The sequence below is a fragment of the Cupressus sempervirens genome, chromosome 10 (genome assembly GCF_028749045.1).
Source record: "Cupressus sempervirens isolate cs-2001-9-10 chromosome 10, ASM2874904v1, whole genome shotgun sequence".
NCBI classification, from domain to species: Eukaryota; Viridiplantae; Streptophyta; class Pinopsida; order Cupressales; family Cupressaceae; genus Cupressus; species Cupressus sempervirens.
The window spans coordinates 844,836,425-844,856,436 of record NC_143127.1 but is presented as its reverse complement, the minus strand read 5'-3'; the positions used below and the strand labels follow the sequence as shown (position 1 = coordinate 844,856,436).

Sequence of the window (20,012 nt, the reverse complement as noted above, 5' to 3'; positions counted from 1 at the left end):
AAAATTAATCTATCATATGGGTATGCAAATAAATTACATATTCATAAAGGAGTTTCTAGGCCCTGCAATTTTTATTTTGGAAGTTTTTTATATTTAATTATTTCTAAATACCTCAAATTTTGGCATCAATTGACAATATATTTCAAAAATAGGAAAAACACTTCCAATTTTTGGCCAAAAGTGAGACCCAACTTCTTGGATTGATCCATATACATACATATATACATATACATACATATACATACACACACATATACATGCAAGAATGTGAAAATTTTATGTTCTTTTCTTTTGAATATTAATTTAAATTTATTTTTTTAGGAAAGGATAAAATATAGTATTTCAATATTATTTTGTTTTGAGATAGAAATATTAGGGAAATAGGTATAATGTGAAATGGACAGAGAAGGGTAAAAGTATTTTACTTTACCTACCAATAGAAATCTAGTACTAAACTTTATTTATCTAAGGTTGTATTGCATATGGTCTTATTTACATCTTGGTTGTATGTTTCATTCACTCAATCATCCTACTATTAGTTCTACTTAGATATATGTTGTAAGTAGTTAGTTTCAAATTTGCACCATATTCATTTTGATCTATTAATTCCTAGTTGTGATATTTCTTTTGTGGGGTTGGTGCACTCTTCATTTGAAGTTGATCCTCAAGGGAGATAAGAATGCCAAGGTTTGGCATAAAAACTCATAGATCACACTCTTATTGCAAATTTTAGCAATGCAAAAGTCTCTAATGGCTTAGAGAATAAGAGTGTGCAGATGGATTGTCATGTACTATAAATAATTAGTTTGACATATTATTACTTTCTTATTTTCAACATGGGCAATACCTAAAATAGTCTTAGTAACTAATGGACTATGACTATGTTGTTTCAACTTTCCAAGTTTTTCATTATTTTTCTTCTATGGTATTTTGTGGTAGATTTGGTCTTTACAAATAGAAAAAGGGAAATATATAGACATCACTTAGATAAGTGATTATGAAATCACTTAAATACATATATTCCTCCCTAAATTAAAAGTATTATGGAAATACTATTAACTATTTTCTAGATAACACCTCCCTCTAAGTTTAACTTAGGGAGAAGATTATGCAAGATGGGTAATTGATATTATGCCATATTAAGAACCTATGTACAAATCAAATTTAATGCAATAAAATTTCTTGAAAATAGAGTAAAAGAAGAAATTATTTTAGAGAGAATTCATCTACTAAATAGAGAAATGCAATAAGATACATGGATGGAAGACTCAATAACATCCCAATGGATTAACATACATCATACATAAACAATAAATAACTCCCCCATAAGAAGGAGGAAATGATATAAAATAGTCCTCCCATAGTGAGAATGTCTTGCATAGATACTAGGTACTTAGTGAAAAGTATAATCCAATGTCTAAAAATAGCACTTTTGTCCTTAGAAAGAATATCAATAAAGTAAAATTATTGGAGTGCTTCACCTTCTATATTATAAATAGGACATGAAATCCAAATGTAATAAAATGATCTCCTAAAATATTCTCAAGTAATACCAACAATATATGATATCCTCATCAAATGCTTCAAATAAGGAGCTAATGTATAGAAATTAGGAATACCTTGAATACAAATAAAATATATATAAATACCACATGCAATGAAGCACCACCAATGTCTATTTTGCAAAAGATTTAAAAGATAAATATGATCCTATTGACTATGAATAATAGAATAATAAAATGACTCTAGATAAGGAGTCTATAGGTGTAAAGGAAGTTCAACTATTTATGAATAAGAATCAAGAACCTTTGAATGAAAAAAACCTTCATCTGAAGTCTTGAAATTTTCCAAAGGATCCTAATATCAATTTTTTGCTTTAAACATGGAATTAGAGAAAATAAATTGAAAATAAATTCATCAAGTGATGGGTCGAGAATCGTGATATTTATATAAATATTTAATGTCAATCCAACTATTGCAAGGACATTCAAAATGAATAGGTGACTACAAAATATCACTGTAAAAATTTTATCCTTGTATACTTTCAAATAATATTCTCATAAGGTGTGTTAGGAATATTAATCCATTTTACAAATAGGGAACTAACTAGAGGTCACTTTCATAAGTTAAAATGAAATTGCTCAATTACCTATGGTTAACCCTCAAAGAAAATTATATTAAAAATGTTATAATTATTAAAAAACTTGATAACTCAATAATGTATCTATGTCACATACAAATACGAAAAAAATTACATATAAAATAAATCAAAGGAAAAAATTGATATATTGTTGAAGGAAATGATTGTGGTAGAAAGATGTAGCTATTGAGGAAAAAAAAGAAATATCATCAGGAAAAAATTAATTCATCTAGAAATTTAAAAAATGTCAACCACTAAAAGTAAAACTACCTTGGCTAGGGATTAATATAAGTAACATAATATGTGCTATATGGATAAAACCAAATTTGAGGCAACAAATGATGAATCATACCACATTTTTGCTTGTCAACTGTAAGAAATATTATTGGTTAGTAAATCAACAAGTGTGCTAGTGATAATACCTTACTATCCAAATAACCCAGAAGTAATATATTGTCTAATCATATTAAATATATATTGTTGACTCTAATTTATAAAAATTGCACAACTAAAAGTAATATTCAATAAGTTCCTTAAAAATTGTGTGCAAATAAATCACCAAAAATACCCCACTCTAAATAGATGATAAACATTCTTGGTGTTACCAACGTGCATTGATTGAAATATACAACTCGATCTATATGATTAAAATATTGTACTAAAGAATCATTGTTACAATTAAAGTATGGGGAACCCTAAAAGGAGATGTCCAAACAAGGAGAAAGAATAAATATAGGAAAGAAAAATCAAAATATTTTATAACTAGGATATCTAATTAAATCAAATGAAGATCAAACATGTTGGACAACAAACATATCCAGTTGTAGCCTTACAATAGATACAAATCCAAAGTGTGATCATAATAAGCCCAACATCTTAACCTCTATATCTTCCAACCATCTTGTCTATACCTAATACATCATGAACATTACACATATATCATGTATGATACATAAGTTAGCCCAAAAGAATCACATTATCCAATAATTAGGAACCAAGTTACGAAAATAGGATAGAATCCAAGCATAGGATAAGTAGTCAAGAAAATAATCATATAAGAATATATGATCGAAGATATAGGTCCACACATGATCCATGTGTCTTCTTAAAGAACCTCAAACCAACACACATGAATCATGCACTACCCAACAAAAATCCATAAATCAGTCAAGGTGCCAATGAAAAATGCACAACCGAAGAGAAAAATAAAGGGAACTCTTCAAATAAGGATACAAATGATGCAAAATTGTAGGAGAACGATCCAAACTATGTCGTTTATAAGCTACTCAGATAAAATTCATAATCAATGATGAGCACACTCAACCACCTAAACAGGGAAATAGGAACATAGAGGGAAAACATAACAAAATGATGCACTATTTTCAAAGAACACAAGGTGCTTCTACATCAATCATTGATGTATTCTACAACCTGTCCAAAGTGATAATGGTATGCAATAAATTGTGGTTAGGCAAAATACATATACCAAAGAAAGTTGTTAGATAGATCATAAATATTTTATCAGCTAATATTAATTGTTTTACTATAGTCATATCGGCAGAAACAATAGAAAGCCTCTAGATTTCCCTGAACTTCACATGCAATCACATTAGCCTTTTACAACATAAATTTTTCATCCAACTCTCATTTGTCATTCATATAAATTTAATGTAATATTGCATACATATTTTATTATTATTTGTTTTACATATTGCTTACATATTAGAAGACCCAATCTGTCATTTTGTGCAATTTCAATTGAATACAAAAGCCTTCGAAGGGGATAAATTTCACTCCACATTATCAATTACGCTGATTAATACAATTTTCATAGTTCAACATGGGTGACCGATGTTGTCTTAAGGACAGGGATTGGAGGTTTGGACTAAGTCGACAAGACTTTTTTATAGACCACACTAGACTAAATGGATGGGAACCCTTAACTGGAAAATTTCGAAATAACACAAAAAAATGAGCATTTGTTGGTAGACCGGCATAAGTTATTTAAATGAAAATGGAAAAGATGGTGTGTTCAACGGGCGCAGGCTTTACTTGATTGCCACTCCAGAAAGAAAGCCCCACCAGATCTCCATACCAAACAAATACCATGAGATAGTGAAAGGTCAAGAAAATGAGATAGATAAATACAGTTGCTAAATGTAAAGTCATATGGATTAATGGTCGTGTTAAAATATCAGTATTGCCTACCAGCCTATCCAACAATAGCGAAAGGACCTAACACCTGATTTAATTCCTATATCTATATATGCAACCAGAAAGAAGCATATTATCACATCTGAGGCCACAAATAATTTGGCAAATACTTAGGGTTCAAAAGTTGAGACCCGACCCTGAGAGAGGAACTACTGTCTGATTCTTGGAATGAAGACTTGTTATGGCCGCCTCCTAGTGTTGCCACTTTTGGCATTGTGGATCACTCTTCAATTTGTATCAGCGAAACATACCGTGATTACACGGCGCTACAAATTCAACGTGGGTTATCGTTTTATCGTTTGGGAAAGCATTGAAGTATTTTATTCTATTTTTGTTAGTTTAATTCCAGGTCAGGTAGCTATGATTTAAACTTTTATCTACATATCTATAGATCCAAATGAAGAATGTGACTCGTCTCTGCACTACGAAAGCTCTCTTGACCGTCAATGGCCAATATCCGGGGCCCCCAATAGTTGCACGAGAAGGAGATCGGGTAGTTGTGAATGTAACGAACAATGTTAAAAACAATGTTAGCATACATTGGTATCTCTTCTGCTCCCGCTGCTCAGTTATTTACTTCATAAAAATAATAATATTCTATACTGATGGTCCTATGTCTCCTGATAGTCCTAACGAATTCATTTACATTACTCAGGCATGGAATTCGGCAGCTTAGATCTGGATGGGCGGATGGTCCTGCTTATGTGACTCAGTGCCCAATTCAGACCGGGCGAAGTTACGTGTACAAATTCATTGTCAAAAGGCAGAGAGGAACACTGTGGTGGCATGCCCACATCTCATGGTTGCGAGCGAGCTTACATGGGCCCATTATCATCTATCCCAAAAGGAATGCTTCTTACCCTTTTCCTCGCCAACACCAGGAAGTGCCTATTGTTTTTGGTATGCCCTTCAGTACTCCTTCATAATGTGTTGACGTCGTACAATGTAGTCCTAATTAATTCAAAATGAAAATAGTGTTGTCATGTTGCATACTGCAGGGGAATGGTGGAATGCAGACACTGAGACTGTTATCAATCAGGCAATGCAAAGTGGGGCGCAAGCTAATGTGTCGGATGCATATACCATCAATGGACTCCCTGGACTTATGTACAACTGCTCTACCAACGGTGAGTACGGCTTGTTTAAATGGATGAAACATGAAAAGACTGATTGCTATTGTTCATTTAATTTTTAAATGTAAATGTAACAAAGGCCTCCTATTTATTGCAGACACGTTTAGGCTGAAAGTGATCCCTGGGAAAACATACCTACTTCGCTTAGTTAATGCCGCTCTCAATGATGACTTGTTTTTTGCAATTGCCAATCACACGTTGACAGTAGTAGAGGCGGACGCTGTGTATGTGAAGCCTTTTCAAACCAACGTTGTTCTGATCACTCCTGGTCAGACTACCAACGTCCTCTTGGCAGCCATGTCTCAGCCACCCAATGCTACATTCCTCATGTTTGCGGGTCCTTTTGCTACGGGAACGGCAGCTTTTGATAACTCAACCAGTGCTGGAGTGGTAGAGTATGTTTCCAGTGTTAATTCGTCCTCATCCTCTCTTCCCATGATGAAGCCTACGCTTCCAGCCCCGAATGACACCTCTTTTGCCGCCAATTTCAGCCAAAAGATGAGAAGCTTAGGCAATCCAAAATTTCCAGCAGCAGCTGTTCCTCAGAAGGTGGATAAACAGTTCCTATTCACAGTGGGGTTGGGGCTAAACCCGTGCCCCCAAGGACAAACATGTCAAGGCCCGAATGGTACCAAGTTTACAGCCTCCATTAACAATATATCCTTCATTCTTCCCACCACTGCTCTTCTACAGGCATACTACTTTAACCAGTCCACCGGAGTTTACAATACCACTTTCCCTGACAATCCGCCATTTCCTTTCAACTATACGGGCACGCCGCCTAACAACACACAGACCCTCAACGACACAAGAGTTGAGGTGCTTTCCTTTAACACGAGTGTACAGCTAGTTCTGCAGGACACCAGCATTGTGACCTTCGAGAGCCATCCTCTGCATCTGCACGGCTTCAACTTCTTCATCGTGGGTCAGGGTACGGGAAACTACAATGCAAGCACTGACCCCGCTAACTTTAACTTGGTGGATCCTCCCGAGAGAAACACAGTGGGAGTTCCAAGTGGAGGTTGGGTGGCTCTACGGTTCCTAGCTGATAATCCAGGTATCATTTCCATTGCATAACGTTTCTTTCAATTGTTTATTAGTCATTTAAATGTAGTGTTTGTTTCATAAAATTCTATCCAATCCAACTGAATGAGTGCCATTGCACAGGAGTATGGTTTATGCATTGTCATCTCGAACTGCATACCAGTTGGGGATTGAAGATGGCGTGGATTGTTTTAAATGGAAATGGGGGAAGATCTCAAACTCTTCTTCCTCCGCCCAAAGATCTCCCACAATGTTGATCAGCGCAAAGATTTTCCCTCCCATTGACCTGTCTTCAAATTCGCGATGCAACGATTGCTTTGTTTTCTACATTTCATCGTTTCCAATTTCGTGCCTATTCTGCATTTCATCGTATCCAATTTTGTGCCTATTCTGCATAGTGACGAAAGAAGAAAGATACTAGAAATATGTCTCTGTTCTCAAATATGCGAGATGGAAGAATGTGAATTTCTATAACAGCAGTATAAGAGGTGCACTGTAATTGCGGCACCTTATTCAAACAATTTGATTTTCTAAAATAATATTCGTACGAATTTCAAATATTTAAATTTTTATAGTATTCATTATGAGTTATATAAATCATTATAGCATTCATCTATTGGGTTCTTTGTTTAAGGAATTAAAGCGACCATTTTATAAAAAAATTGAAAGTCTAAGTATACTGTCAAACAGTATTCTAATATTTCAAATAAGAGTTTGATATAGTTATCTCTGAAAAATAGACATTAGAGTTCACCATGATTTATCTACATTTAAAAATCAATTATGTTTTTGTTTATTATGCTTTTTAGTAAATTAAATCAACTAATACAACAAATATCTAATTATAGAAATCATGTCCAAATCTTTGAGCAATCTAGAAAAGATACAAAGATAGATTATCCTTATATAATATACACTTCAAAATATAAAAAAAATATAAACTCGTAAGTATGAGATAGGTTCAAATAATATGAGTCAATGAGTTTGACTCAAAAACTAGACAGTTAAATCCTGATAGCATTATCACAATTTAACTTTCTATGAAAAATATCTCCTACTTATCTATTGATGAGCTTAAGGGTCTTCCTAATAAATGGTTCATAAGGTACAACACTTGGTCAAGGTTTTGTAAATTGGCTTGCAAGAAGAGTGGATGTAACTATGGAGAAAACCTTGTAGTTATGCACACTCAAGCTGGAGTAGTACTGGAATGGGGGTGTGTGTGTGTCTATGTATCTATGTGTCTATGTGTGTGATGTAAAATGTAAAGAGAATAAGAATTCAGATTTTATTAAGTAATAAGATACAATACGGTATGTTTCTTTACATTATGAAGTAAATTTTATTTCTATGTAATTACTTGCTTGAATATGTAACTAAACTACTCTACTATATTTCCTTATCAATGAAGTTAAAATAATGATACTTTCCTTGTATCTCTTTTGGCATATGGTTTTCTAATTACTTGTGTGAATCTTCATTGTCCCTTTGAATCTATTCTATTATTTGATGGATTAAAGTAATGTAGGATTTTGATTATCAAATATTCTTATACTGCGCTATGGTATCTGTCTAATTGGTCTCCTTTGGTTGGGGTTAAATTCATTTAGACAGGGGATTTCATTAATATTTTCTCTATCCAATAGTTGATGGGGTATACATTGTCTCTGAGGGTTTGAAGATAAGATTATGTGAGGGTTAACTCTATTTGCCCAATTGGATTAAGGATTGGTCTTTGTATACTTCTTGTAAATTGATATATACAGTTGTAGATCGGTGAAGTTTTATTCACAAATATTGCATAGTTTATCTTTATTGTTTTATACACACTCAAAATATTAATACATTTGATTTCTCCTTGAGAAGATACTTGCCAACTCAAGATTATCATTCATAAAGTCTACATTATAAAGCCTTAACTCATTTCAAGGGTTAAGATAAAGGTACACCCACCTAGGTCTGCAGAGCCTAAAGTGTGGAGATTTAATTATTGAGTTTCAGTCCTGATGTTGACCAATATTATTTTGTGACTCCCAACATCGAGTGGGAAAGATTCATAGGGATTCTACCAACAATTGGGAACCAACACAAGTTATTATTTGCAATACCTTTAGCAAATCCCAATTTTTCCAAGTACTTGTCCAACCTTGCATAGCAGGTTCTAGGTGCTTGCTTTAGTCCATACTATTGGCATTATGTTATATTTTTCATTAGTGACAACACTTATTCAATTTTTTATGGTTACCGAGCTCATCACTCAGTCCCTAGTGTATACCAAGCAATCCAGTGATAACTAGGTTCCATAGTTCACACCGAGCATTCCAAAAGCTACCGAGTGAATATAGACAGTGTGTAGTTCAGCAATTCTCACCAAGCATATAGTGGTCACCAAGCTTCACAGTGTCTACTAAGTCATCAGTTTCTATGATGTGAAGCCAGTGTCTACCGAGTGATGGGATGAGCAGTTTTTACCAAGTGCAAGCAAGGTAAACAAAGTATTTAGTTTCCATCGAGTGACACTATATCTATCGAGTCTCCAATGGTCACCGAGTTCAAAGCTACATTGTGTGATTAGTATGGACCGAGCCTCTACTTCTATCAAGTACATGATGATGTCAAGTAATACAGTGGACACCAAGTATCAAAAATTCACCAAGTCAGTTTACCGAACCTGAGTTTCTACTATTTGACTGACTCAATAATATTTTTCTTACTTGTGTTTTAACTTACCTTGTAATTGTAAATATTGGAATGGTATATATATGCAATTTATTGTATCATACCAATGTATCATGGATATGCAATGTTTTAAGAAGAGAAAATGTGAATCAACAACAGAGCAGAGTATTTAGCAAGGTCTACAAGGAGCAGTAAAGTTATATCAATCACAAGAGGTGATCTGTACTTCAAGGATGTAATCAGCAATCAAGTTGTAAGTCAAATCTATTGTTTCATCCTAATAGGTGAATCCTTTAACAAGGTAGCCTTAACAACCTTTCTTCAAATATCTTAACAGAGTGCATACTTCATTGTATGTTTGTAAAACCTCTAACAAGGTGGATCTAGCAATCCAAATTTCCCTTAACAAGGTAGATCATCAGAAGTGGTCAATGTAAGCCTTAACAAACCAACTTTATATTGCAGTAGTGAAGTTTTGTGGGTATAATCCCCACCCTAGTTTTACTTTCTATTTGGAAGGTTTCTGTGTCACCAAATTTTGTGTTCATGTGTCATGAATGTTTATCTTTTAGTTTCTCATGCATGCAGTAGATTAGATGAATTAATGGTGAATGGATTATTCTAATTAAGTGTTGAATTAGTTTAAAGTTTTGAGGTTACTGATTCACCCCTCCCCTCTCAGTAACCTAGCTAGTCTTGATTACTGCCAACAATTGGTATCAAAGCTTTGTGGTTCTCAGGATAAATTTTGATAGCTTGAGCAAAGATCAAGGATAATGGAGATACTCACACTTGACAAAGCTATTGATAATGAAAAGCTAGATGTAGAGATGGCCATAGCTCAACTCAAGGAAGCAAAAGAGCATCTTTCCCAATCCCTAAAAAGAAGGAAGGAACTTGCAAAATAAATCAATGACCACCAGTATGTTGAAGAAAAGATTGAAGACTTTTTCCCTTCAAGCAGTTTAGATGAAGCAAATGAGGCAATCAAAGAACTCCTAGAAAAGAATGGCTCTCTACAAGAAGAGGTAAGAAATTTGAAAAGAGAACAAGAAATTCAGTCAATAAGAATGTGTGAAATCTTAGAATAAAGGAATAAGGCAAGTGAAGACTTGGAGGCAAGGAACAATGAAACTCAAAATCAATCCTTTCAGCAAGAAAGTCTTATCAATTAGCTCTCCAATGCAAATGAGAAAATCATGAGTCTGAGATCAGAAAATGAAAATTTAAGGAATGATTTAATCACTGAAAGACAAATCAATGAAAGATTGAAAGCTGATCTGAATTTTGAAAAGCAACTCAATGAAAGAATAATGAAATCCCAAGCAGACATGGATCAATTGAATCAGCAAAGTGAGCATAATCTTTATGGGAAAAAAGGTAAAATAGGACTTGGATACAAAGATGAAGGTGAATCTTCCAAACAAGGTGCTCAAAGGAATCAAAGACCTACTTGCAATCACTATGGTAAGTTAGGTCATACATCAAACAAATATTGGAGCAATGGAAAGGAAAAATTCAATGGAAAATGCTATAATTGTAGTCAGCATGGTCACAAAGCTAATGAACACAAGGAGAAACCAAAATTTGAAGGTAAATGTCACAAATGCAAGAAACAAGGTCACAAGGCATCTGAATGCAGATCTAAACCATTCAATCCAGCTGAACAACTTGTTAAGGCAATACTTGGTTGGGACTACAATACTTGGTGTAGATGTCATTATTGTGGAGAATATGGACATATTGGCATAAACTGTACAAGGCATCACTTGAGAAAGAAGGATACTACAATAAGATATTATACATGCACTGGACTTGGTCATATAGCTAAAAATTGTATGAACATAGGAAAGGTTGAAGATGAAAAGAAAACTAAAGTTGATAACATTAAGAAGTAGATGAGATAGCAGTAGATTCCCAAATCTACAGAGCAAGCCAATTCAAATGATGGTCATGTCACTCAAGAAGTGGGTGACTCCACAATTTCTGATTAGATTCTTAAAGGAAGAACTAGAACTGTATCTTCAAGTCATATCTCGAGCAGTTCCAATGAAAGGAAGTAGGAGATCCAAATTATTATTTTAGATACAAAGGGATCACAAGAAATCAGGTCATATCAAGCAAGGTTAGTCATAGACTCTACCAAGCTAGGTTAGGAGTGATATAAGCTTTGTTTGATTACCAAGTCACAAGCCTCTACTGAGAAAAGTGAGTGGATGAAAGTCTGTCACACACTATGTCATTATGACACTCAGTATTAATGGAAAATTTTCATCAAAAAGGGCAAAATTTGACTTCATTTTCACTATGACTTCAGTTACCTAGAGTAGAGTGATTTCCAGTACATCCAAGCAATCTTGAGCGAATTTGCAGCGAAGATTTGTTCGCAAAAAATTCTTATTTACTGAACAACCATGGCATCTAGAAGCAATAGTAGTAGCAAGGCAAAAAGAGGTTCCAAAATGTTGGTGAAAGGCATGGAATGGAAAGCACCAAATTTTTAGCTAGTACCAGCAATTGTGGAGACACTCGACCTGAATGGAGCTCAATCTCAAATTCCTCCAAAGATACTCCTTATTAACGATATTCACACTCATTTTAAGTGTTCTGTGCAAGAAATTATAACATTAGAGATGGAGAGCACCCTAGGAGAAATGTGTGTTGATGGATCTTTAAAACCCAAGCATAAGCATTTAGAGGTCAAAGGATTAACCCATATCCCGCATCTACCAAGGAGTTTCCAAATTAAGTGGATTAGGTATATTCTGAGCCGTGTGCATAATGGTCAGTTATGCTTAGAGCATCTTGTGTTGATTATGAAGAAAATGATTCATAAGTTCACAGGTCTCCCAATGCTCAACAAGGACAAAACAACCAAAACCCTAGGCTGGGAAGAGCTTCATAAGAAAACCCTAGCCAAGTGGGATGGTAGAGGTCTAAAGATTAGCAATGTATCTAACATGAAATTAAGGTTTGGAATTCACATCATTGCACACAAGATATATAGCTCCAGTCAATTGAATAGTGTGTCGTGCGAGGTAGTTGATTTGGCATACAAGGTTGTGAAGAAGAATCTAGAATTTGATATGTCAGATTTATCACTAATACATTAGGGGTCAATTTGCGACATCAATTTGTGATGGCAAGAAAATGTAATGTGTTTTTGGCTTTTTTTTTCAATTTTAGCCCGATGTCGTCGCAATAGCGACGCTATCTCCAATACAAATGGAGTGGAATTACGGCAAAAAATGTTATGTGATTTTTGGCCCTTTTTTTTCAACTATAACTCGAAAATGTCACAATTGTAACACTAACGAGATATAAGAGGAAAAAAAATCAAAATTGCTCATTTGAAAATTTGGTTAGTCTTCGAGGATTCTGTGCAGAGGGTTTTCGAAGGCTGCTTGTTTATGAGTAAATGCCCAATGGCGCTCTAAAATTTTCTATTTCGCAGCAAGGATATTAGAGAAGGGGGAAAAAAAACCAAAAATGCTCATTTGAAATCGACACAAGGACTAACGTTCATTGTATCTTGGTTCTTCGAAAAGGAAAGGCGAGAGACTTTAGCAGCGAGTTGACTCAACACAAAAGCCTAATCGCCATCTACATCTAGACTTCTCATTCTAGCCTGCATCTATCTCCCTCAACTCGAGGCATTGAGAGGGGCAGAGACCCGCATCTACTAACTGCTTGCTTGCCCTACTATTGTATGGCGATCTCTGCGGCAAAAGGGCCAAGGGCAACATTCGGAGGAGGATGATGGCAGGGTGCAAAACAAACAAACCCATTTCTCTTATAATCCTTTTTTCTCCAATCATTATTATTATTATTCCATAAAGAAGACATTTGTGTTCAACCAAACCTAGCAAATATGATTATATCAAGGGCAAGATGAATATGAAGATTGAATAAAAAGTTAAAGTTGATCGCATATTGAGATATGCTTTCGAAAAATAGTGCCATTTCAATACAAAAGGCGCCTCATTATGAATCCATATGCAACAGTGACAGCCACCAAAAGAACAATATTAAATGATCAGCAAAAGTGGCTAACCTACATTTACCCCATGGAAAATTTGCATTCACCATAGGTTATTTGCAACTGGTAAAGTTGGAAAGATATAACTAAGCAGTCAAAGAGTCAGAAACTGGATCACCAACCAATTTTCTTCCTTTTTCTTGGAAATTGATCTTTTGTCTTCTAACATGGTGAATCAATGAGCTATTATAAACTTCTCCATCCTTGTGAGATTGTTAGATAATACTAAAAACTGATGCTTGGGCATTGGTCCCTTGGCATTATCTGGCACAAAAGAATCCAAGACAGAAACTATTACTGGTATTAATTTGATACAGTCAATATCTAGGATAAAGTGATGATTTTGAGAATGGTTGTACAAGAAGCAACACCCCTCAATGACCATTTGAAGAGAAAACTAATAATAGCTAAGCAAAGACCACAAATCATGTCCTTCAGAATCAAGTTTTCTAGATAAAAATCATAGAATGGAAATTCGAGAGCCCCTTATACCCTTGATATTTGACAGGACAGAAACATACACTAACTATAGTATTTCTTCGTATCATCATGCTTAAAGTAGACACGTACATTGTTTACCATTTGAGGCTATATCTAAATTATGGGAGGCAAAATATTAGTATCTGAATGGGGAGATTAGAAAGTTGACCAAAATTTGTCAATCGATTTGTAATTTATCTTAATTTTTTGACTGCATGTTCAAGAATTATTTTGTTTTCTTGCAATTTCAAGTATGGATTTTACGATGAATGTCTAAGAAAATATGGAAATGCAAATGTATGGAAGTATTTTATAGATCTCTTTGATTACTTGCCATTGACAGCCCTTGTCGAAAGCCAGGTAAAGAAAAAGATATTATACACTATTTTGTTGGTACCCTGTGCAGCACAACAAACTTGTTCTTACTATAAGAAATTTTTCTTTTCTTTTATTTCATTGCAGATCTTCTACTTGCACAGAGGTCTTTCCCCATCATTGGACACACTTGATAACATACGAGCTTTGGATCGCATACAAGAAGTGTGTCTATACACATAAGTATAATGTTCTGTGTTGCATAGATTTGAAAAGAAGATCACAACCATAAAATTTAGTTCTATTTGAAAGTATTTTGGTTGTACTAGCTATGTAGTGCCCCACCAAGGAACCCTTGGAACTAAGCGTAAAACATGCAGGGGATTTTGTTAAAGCAATTGCATCATTACACACTTAAATTAGGACAACAATGCTAACAACATGAACAAAAATGAATAAAAAATCACTATCACTTTGTGCTTGTGCACAAACAGTTGTAAACACCAGTGTCTACATGTGAAAATCTGCAATCTCACTTGTTGCCTATTAGAAGAGCCTCCTATACATTCACCATACCCTTGACGGTGTGTTAAATTTTGTGCAATGATGATGAAATCACTGGAAAAAAGAAGCTGAAACAGTGGCCTAGAGATGATATGTAAATCTTTGGGTCATGCAATAATAAATGTGGCATGGATGAGCATCGATTTTTCTTTGACTTCATGTCAACCACATAAAGGACAATTTTCTTGTAGCCTTCAAATTGAATCTAGTAGTTGTAGGGTCAAATCAAACTATCAATGAAGCTCTAAGTTGTTTAAGAGGATAGGTGGGACCTGTGGTGAAAAATGTCACAATTCTAGGTACATTGGTGCATTTGGGAACTTTCTGCATGCTAAAATGAAGACTTGAGGGATTTTGGAATGCATTCAGACCTTTGTGGGTGAACATAATACAGACATCAACACCAATCAATATAACCAAATGAAACTCAGATGCAATCGATGAATAATGCAGATGCTGAAGTTCTAAACCATCCAAATAGCCCTAATAATTGTTGGACCTAATTTATTGCCAACCGCTATAGTGTTCAGCATTTAAGGTTTGATTCTTCACAAATGGCCATTCACATCAATGCATTTTTAAAAATATATCACGCCTCCAAGAGTCTACCTTCGATAAAATGTGACTGAAATGTTTCTCCAAATAATAGTATCTCCAATGTTGTCAGACGTTGAATATAATTTTAGGCTACTAAAGTTATCAACTTGCATAAATGTCGAACATTGGAAGTATGGGGACAATATAACATATCACACCTTAATCCCTTGCCCCATGCAGAAAAATATAATAATGGACCCTTCTACCGTCTCTTGTCTCTTGTATTCTGAGTTCCATGGAAAATCAGTTTCATACATATCATTGAAGGAAAAGAGCTTCTAGAAGTCTTTTCATTGCCTACTCTAAGGAGCATGCTCAACATGTTGAACAGTCTCAAACTCTAAGAAGTCAACATCCCATTTACCATTGTTAACATTTATGCCACCAACTATGAAAAGAACATTGTTGGAATCTCTTCAAGTATGCTAAAACCGTCACATGCCTAAATAGTTCTATATTTTTTTGGAAAAAAGGAAGTTGTCAAGTGAAGAATCTAAATGGCGAATCAGTGGCAAATATTATGGATTCATCTAAACATGGTTAAATCCCTCCTATCAAAGGAAAATATTCTTGGACCAGTAAAGATCTGGCAAGCAATTCATTGCCAAAAGACTTGACAGATTTGTGCTTGCTAAAAATCTCACCTTCTTCCCAAACCTGTTCTCTAAAACAAAATACACGGCTCACCATTGTTGAAGATGCGGAAAAAGCTTTAGTAATGATGAAAGAAAAATATTGAGGAGACCGTAGAGCATGGATTGGAGAAAATATAATACAAGGATACAAATAAGAGATTAAGTCAGAAATAAACAATGGACCCCTAAATCGGGTTCATTAAAATTGCTAAAGCAATTGCATCATTAAAGAAATTGCATCATTACACACTTAAATTAGGAAAACAATGCTAACAACATGAACAAAAATAAACAAAAAATCACTATCACTTTGTGCTTGTGCATTACAACCAAGGACCCCTAAACTGTTCCCACATTCTATTGTTTTGCCTGACACAAATGGCTTGTTCTTAGACCAGTAGGGATGAAGGTGCCAATTACCAGTTGGAGGTACTGATTAATGTATGTGTTGAAATATTGGTGGAGACATTAATCTAGCAAACTTGCCCACAAGCTAAGTTGATATTCACCCAAGACTGTGCTAACTCCAACATATGGCTGAATACATAACATCCTCTTCAGTTAGGGTCCAATAACATGATTTTCAAGGCCAAATCACTTGAGTATAACAACATACATATACATCAATTTGCTACATTACAATATCCATGAATACATGCATGACTCTTACTAAAATTGGAAGAGAGAGAGAGAGAGAGAGAGAGAGAGAGGTGCAAAAGGAACTCATGTAGGTGCCACTAAATTCGATTTAATACTTTTACACCAGTCCCCAACAGTACCTTGGCACACCACTCAATCATGTGGTACTCTCAGGTTTGCCTTACTATGCTTGTGGAGATAGTCACATAGCCCCAAACAAGAACACAAGGCATACAAGGAGGTATAAGCATACTCACGCCAATCAATGTATATAGAGTGCAAATAAATCATAGGCTTATTTAAGAGAAAACACAGAGCAACACAACATGAAGCAATGGCCACAATGCAATATCTAAACACACTCAATCAACCAATTCCCAAGAGGTGCTATTCCTACTACTAGGACTTCGATGGTTGAGTACAGTGCATAGGGAATGTCATCACATGCCCATACATGTGTCAACTATCCTCACAAGTCACCCATTGCCTTGAGGAAGTGCTCATGGTATTATGCTCGTGGATTTAATTGTGAAACTACCCTCACAAGTCACCCATTGCCTTGAGGTAGCACTCTTGGTATTCTTGGGGATTTAATTGTGAAACTACCCTCACAATTCAACCATAGCCTTGAGAAACTGCTTATGGTGTGCTCAGGGATTCTATTATGCATACTGCCCTCAGAAGTCACCCATAGCCTTGTAAAAGCATGTATGGCATGCTTGGGGATTCTATTATGTGTATTATCCTCACAAGTCACCCACAGCCTAGAGAAACTGCCCACGGCATGCTCGTAGATTCAATCGTACAGCTACCCTCACAAGTCATCATAGCATTGTGAAAGTTGGCATACTTTTAAAATGGAAATAGAGACCCACTTCTTTTTCTTTTGCCCCTCCTACCATGAGATCAAAGGGAGATTTCATTTTCTTTTTAGACACTGTACATCCCTGCCAACCTTCTTTAGATACATTGATCAAGATTGTCTAGCGCTTTACCTCCGAGAGACTACTCATCTTCGTGATCACATCTTATAGTTGCTCTTCCCTCAGAGCTAGGTTTTGGATCAACATATCATTGACTTCTACTCACCTATTTTCCTTGTCAGAGGCACAAAGCAACCGCTTTGTATTCTTGTCCCAGGGCATGCTAGATCTTTGAGACCACATTATGGAACTCTAAATTTTGGCACATTTAGAGTCCCTTATACCATGCCAAGGGGAGAATCTTCATGTGTGACTACGTAAATCCTCATTTTTTTGCCATTCTAAATCCTAAAAACCAATTTGATGCATGCACTCAATGATCAATTTTTAGATCTTACCCACTACTTATGTTCAAACAATATACTGATTAAAAGAATGTTAGAGATTCATGATTAAATATTGCTATTAATGTCAAAAGTGTGAGCTAGACCACAAGTGTTAGCATCAATGTCAAAATGAGGACTAGAAGAGATGCAATTCCTATATTACAACTAAGCATAATTAACGATGGAGGATTCATGTTAATTTTTTCAAGGGGTGGTCTATTGAAACATATGTACCAGCATAGTATGGCAACATATTATGCAATTCTTCATACAGATCAAATTCACCAAAGGAACTATTAACACACAGTTAGATATTGGAAAGAGAAAAACTTAAGGAAGAAGATTGTGAACTTCCATTTTGGTATGGAAAAACTGGCAACATGAAATTACATGCTTAGCATCTTTTACACTACGGTCAGCGAATATGGGAGTTCAGTTTGTCATTTGACTTTAATTCAATCAATTCTAAAAATTCAAGTGGAATTTTCCACAAATACACATAAATATGAATCTCTACCTGCGACAAATATTGACAAGACCAAAACAAGTATAATATATCCATAACAATTGCTCAAATATGCAGATGGACGTGAAGCGATGAGCAAAAGGCAATAGTTCCCACATCATCATTGGAAATAACTGCACTTGGAGAGTATGACAGAAAAGACTTCAAACACTCTAGTTTTTAGAGATTAAAATATATACATGTCGTGTGTAGCTATACATACCTTTACGCAATTATTGGAGAAGGAATAGTGACTATCAAACATAGTGGGATAAATTTGAAGATTATTATGAGAACCCCTGAATTACTACAGCAGAAATACCTAGGCATCTGACTGAATATGCATAGGGACATAGTTGTTATTGATCAATGCTAATGATTAGAATATTGCTCTTCAAAAATATCATATGAATCTATGCATCACTTCATATTGATAATAGAAGGTCATCATGAATAATGAATGTATATATAAACTTTGAGGAAGAATCTGTTGGAAGGCTACAATATAACAACATGACTCCATTGGCCAACATGCCAAGAGGGTGGATCTCAATAAGATCTCACATTACTAAGAAATATCGCAATATATTAATATACCAAATCACAGTATCCACAACATTGCATAGATCCCCTTTTACAAGCAAAGGCAATGTGCAACAAGCATACTCAGTTGGCATCTCAGCCAAGAGTATGAATCCCTAAGTGATCCAAAGTACATTTCACATCACATAGCCATATAATAGCACATGTAAAGTTTAAGTATATTACCACAAAGAATATAACCTCAAAATGACAAATGTCCAATCATGCACATATGCACACTCAATCGACCTCTATACTGAGAGTTCAGATCCCAATGCACCTGAAATGAAAATTCCACAACAATTATACCCAATGATCCACATGGGGATAACATATCACAATGCACAAAATCCAGTGTTAATAAAATGCCATTCATGGCCTAAAAATAGTTTTAGAAATTAATAAAACCGATCTGGACTTTACCTATATACAGTAATCAAAGGTGTAATTAGTTAAACAAAGATACATTGACCCAAACAAAAATGATAATATCTATAGATTATGAAGGGCCAATGTGACTATCTCCTCTAACCACTGTCGGGGATATAGACATAGGTAGACCTATGAAGCTAGTTGGAGTTGATGTTAGGTACCTACCATCACTACAACACACATTAATTGTAGCTGCTCACCAATTAAACAATTTTTAACCAATGATAAAGAGTGATGCTGATATCTTGGACTAGTGACTGATATCTGACCCAACTTTTGACTGCTGAGAATATAGCCTCAACTTCCCAAGGAGAATCCTTAGTTCATTTATTTTAAAGTCAACAATGGTCTAAGGACCATCCAAATTGAAGACCCACCTTGAGGACACTAAAGAGAGTGCAGAGGCAATTTGATCTAAGGATCTATGGCTAATTATGGATGTCTTTCTGAACTTGATGCTTTATAAACAAGGCTCTGAATCAATGAAGAAAGAAAATAAACCTAGAAAACAAATCAAGATGATGAGATTGACAACTAGATCTAGTATTGACAAGAAGTCTGAGAGACTGTCCATTTACAATAGGTCATGAATTGGAGTACCAAAGGATGAGCTACAATTAAGTTTCTAATTTAGTATAACTAGTGGGAGACACCTTTTTGGACCTGCGAGGAAATCAGTTAGAAGAATGGCTACCCTACATATCC

The 20,012-nt window shown here is 35.1% G+C and overlaps 1 protein-coding gene across 1 annotated transcript; it reads left to right on the top strand.

The window, feature by feature from the left end:
• The first annotated feature begins 4,429 nt into the window (after nucleotides 1–4,429).
• Nucleotides 4,430–7,097, top strand: LOC149536632 (laccase-4-like). The gene is made up of 6 exons (XM_089807818.1): nucleotides 4,430–4,633; nucleotides 4,746–4,897; nucleotides 5,010–5,254; nucleotides 5,353–5,481; nucleotides 5,585–6,544; nucleotides 6,655–7,097. The coding sequence occupies exons 1-6, from the start codon at nucleotides 4,523–4,525 to the stop codon at nucleotides 6,786–6,788; spliced, it is 1,731 nt and encodes a 576-aa protein (XP_089663944.1). The 5' UTR covers nucleotides 4,430–4,522; the 3' UTR covers nucleotides 6,789–7,097.
• The last annotated feature ends 12,915 nt before the right edge of the window (nucleotides 7,098–20,012 follow it).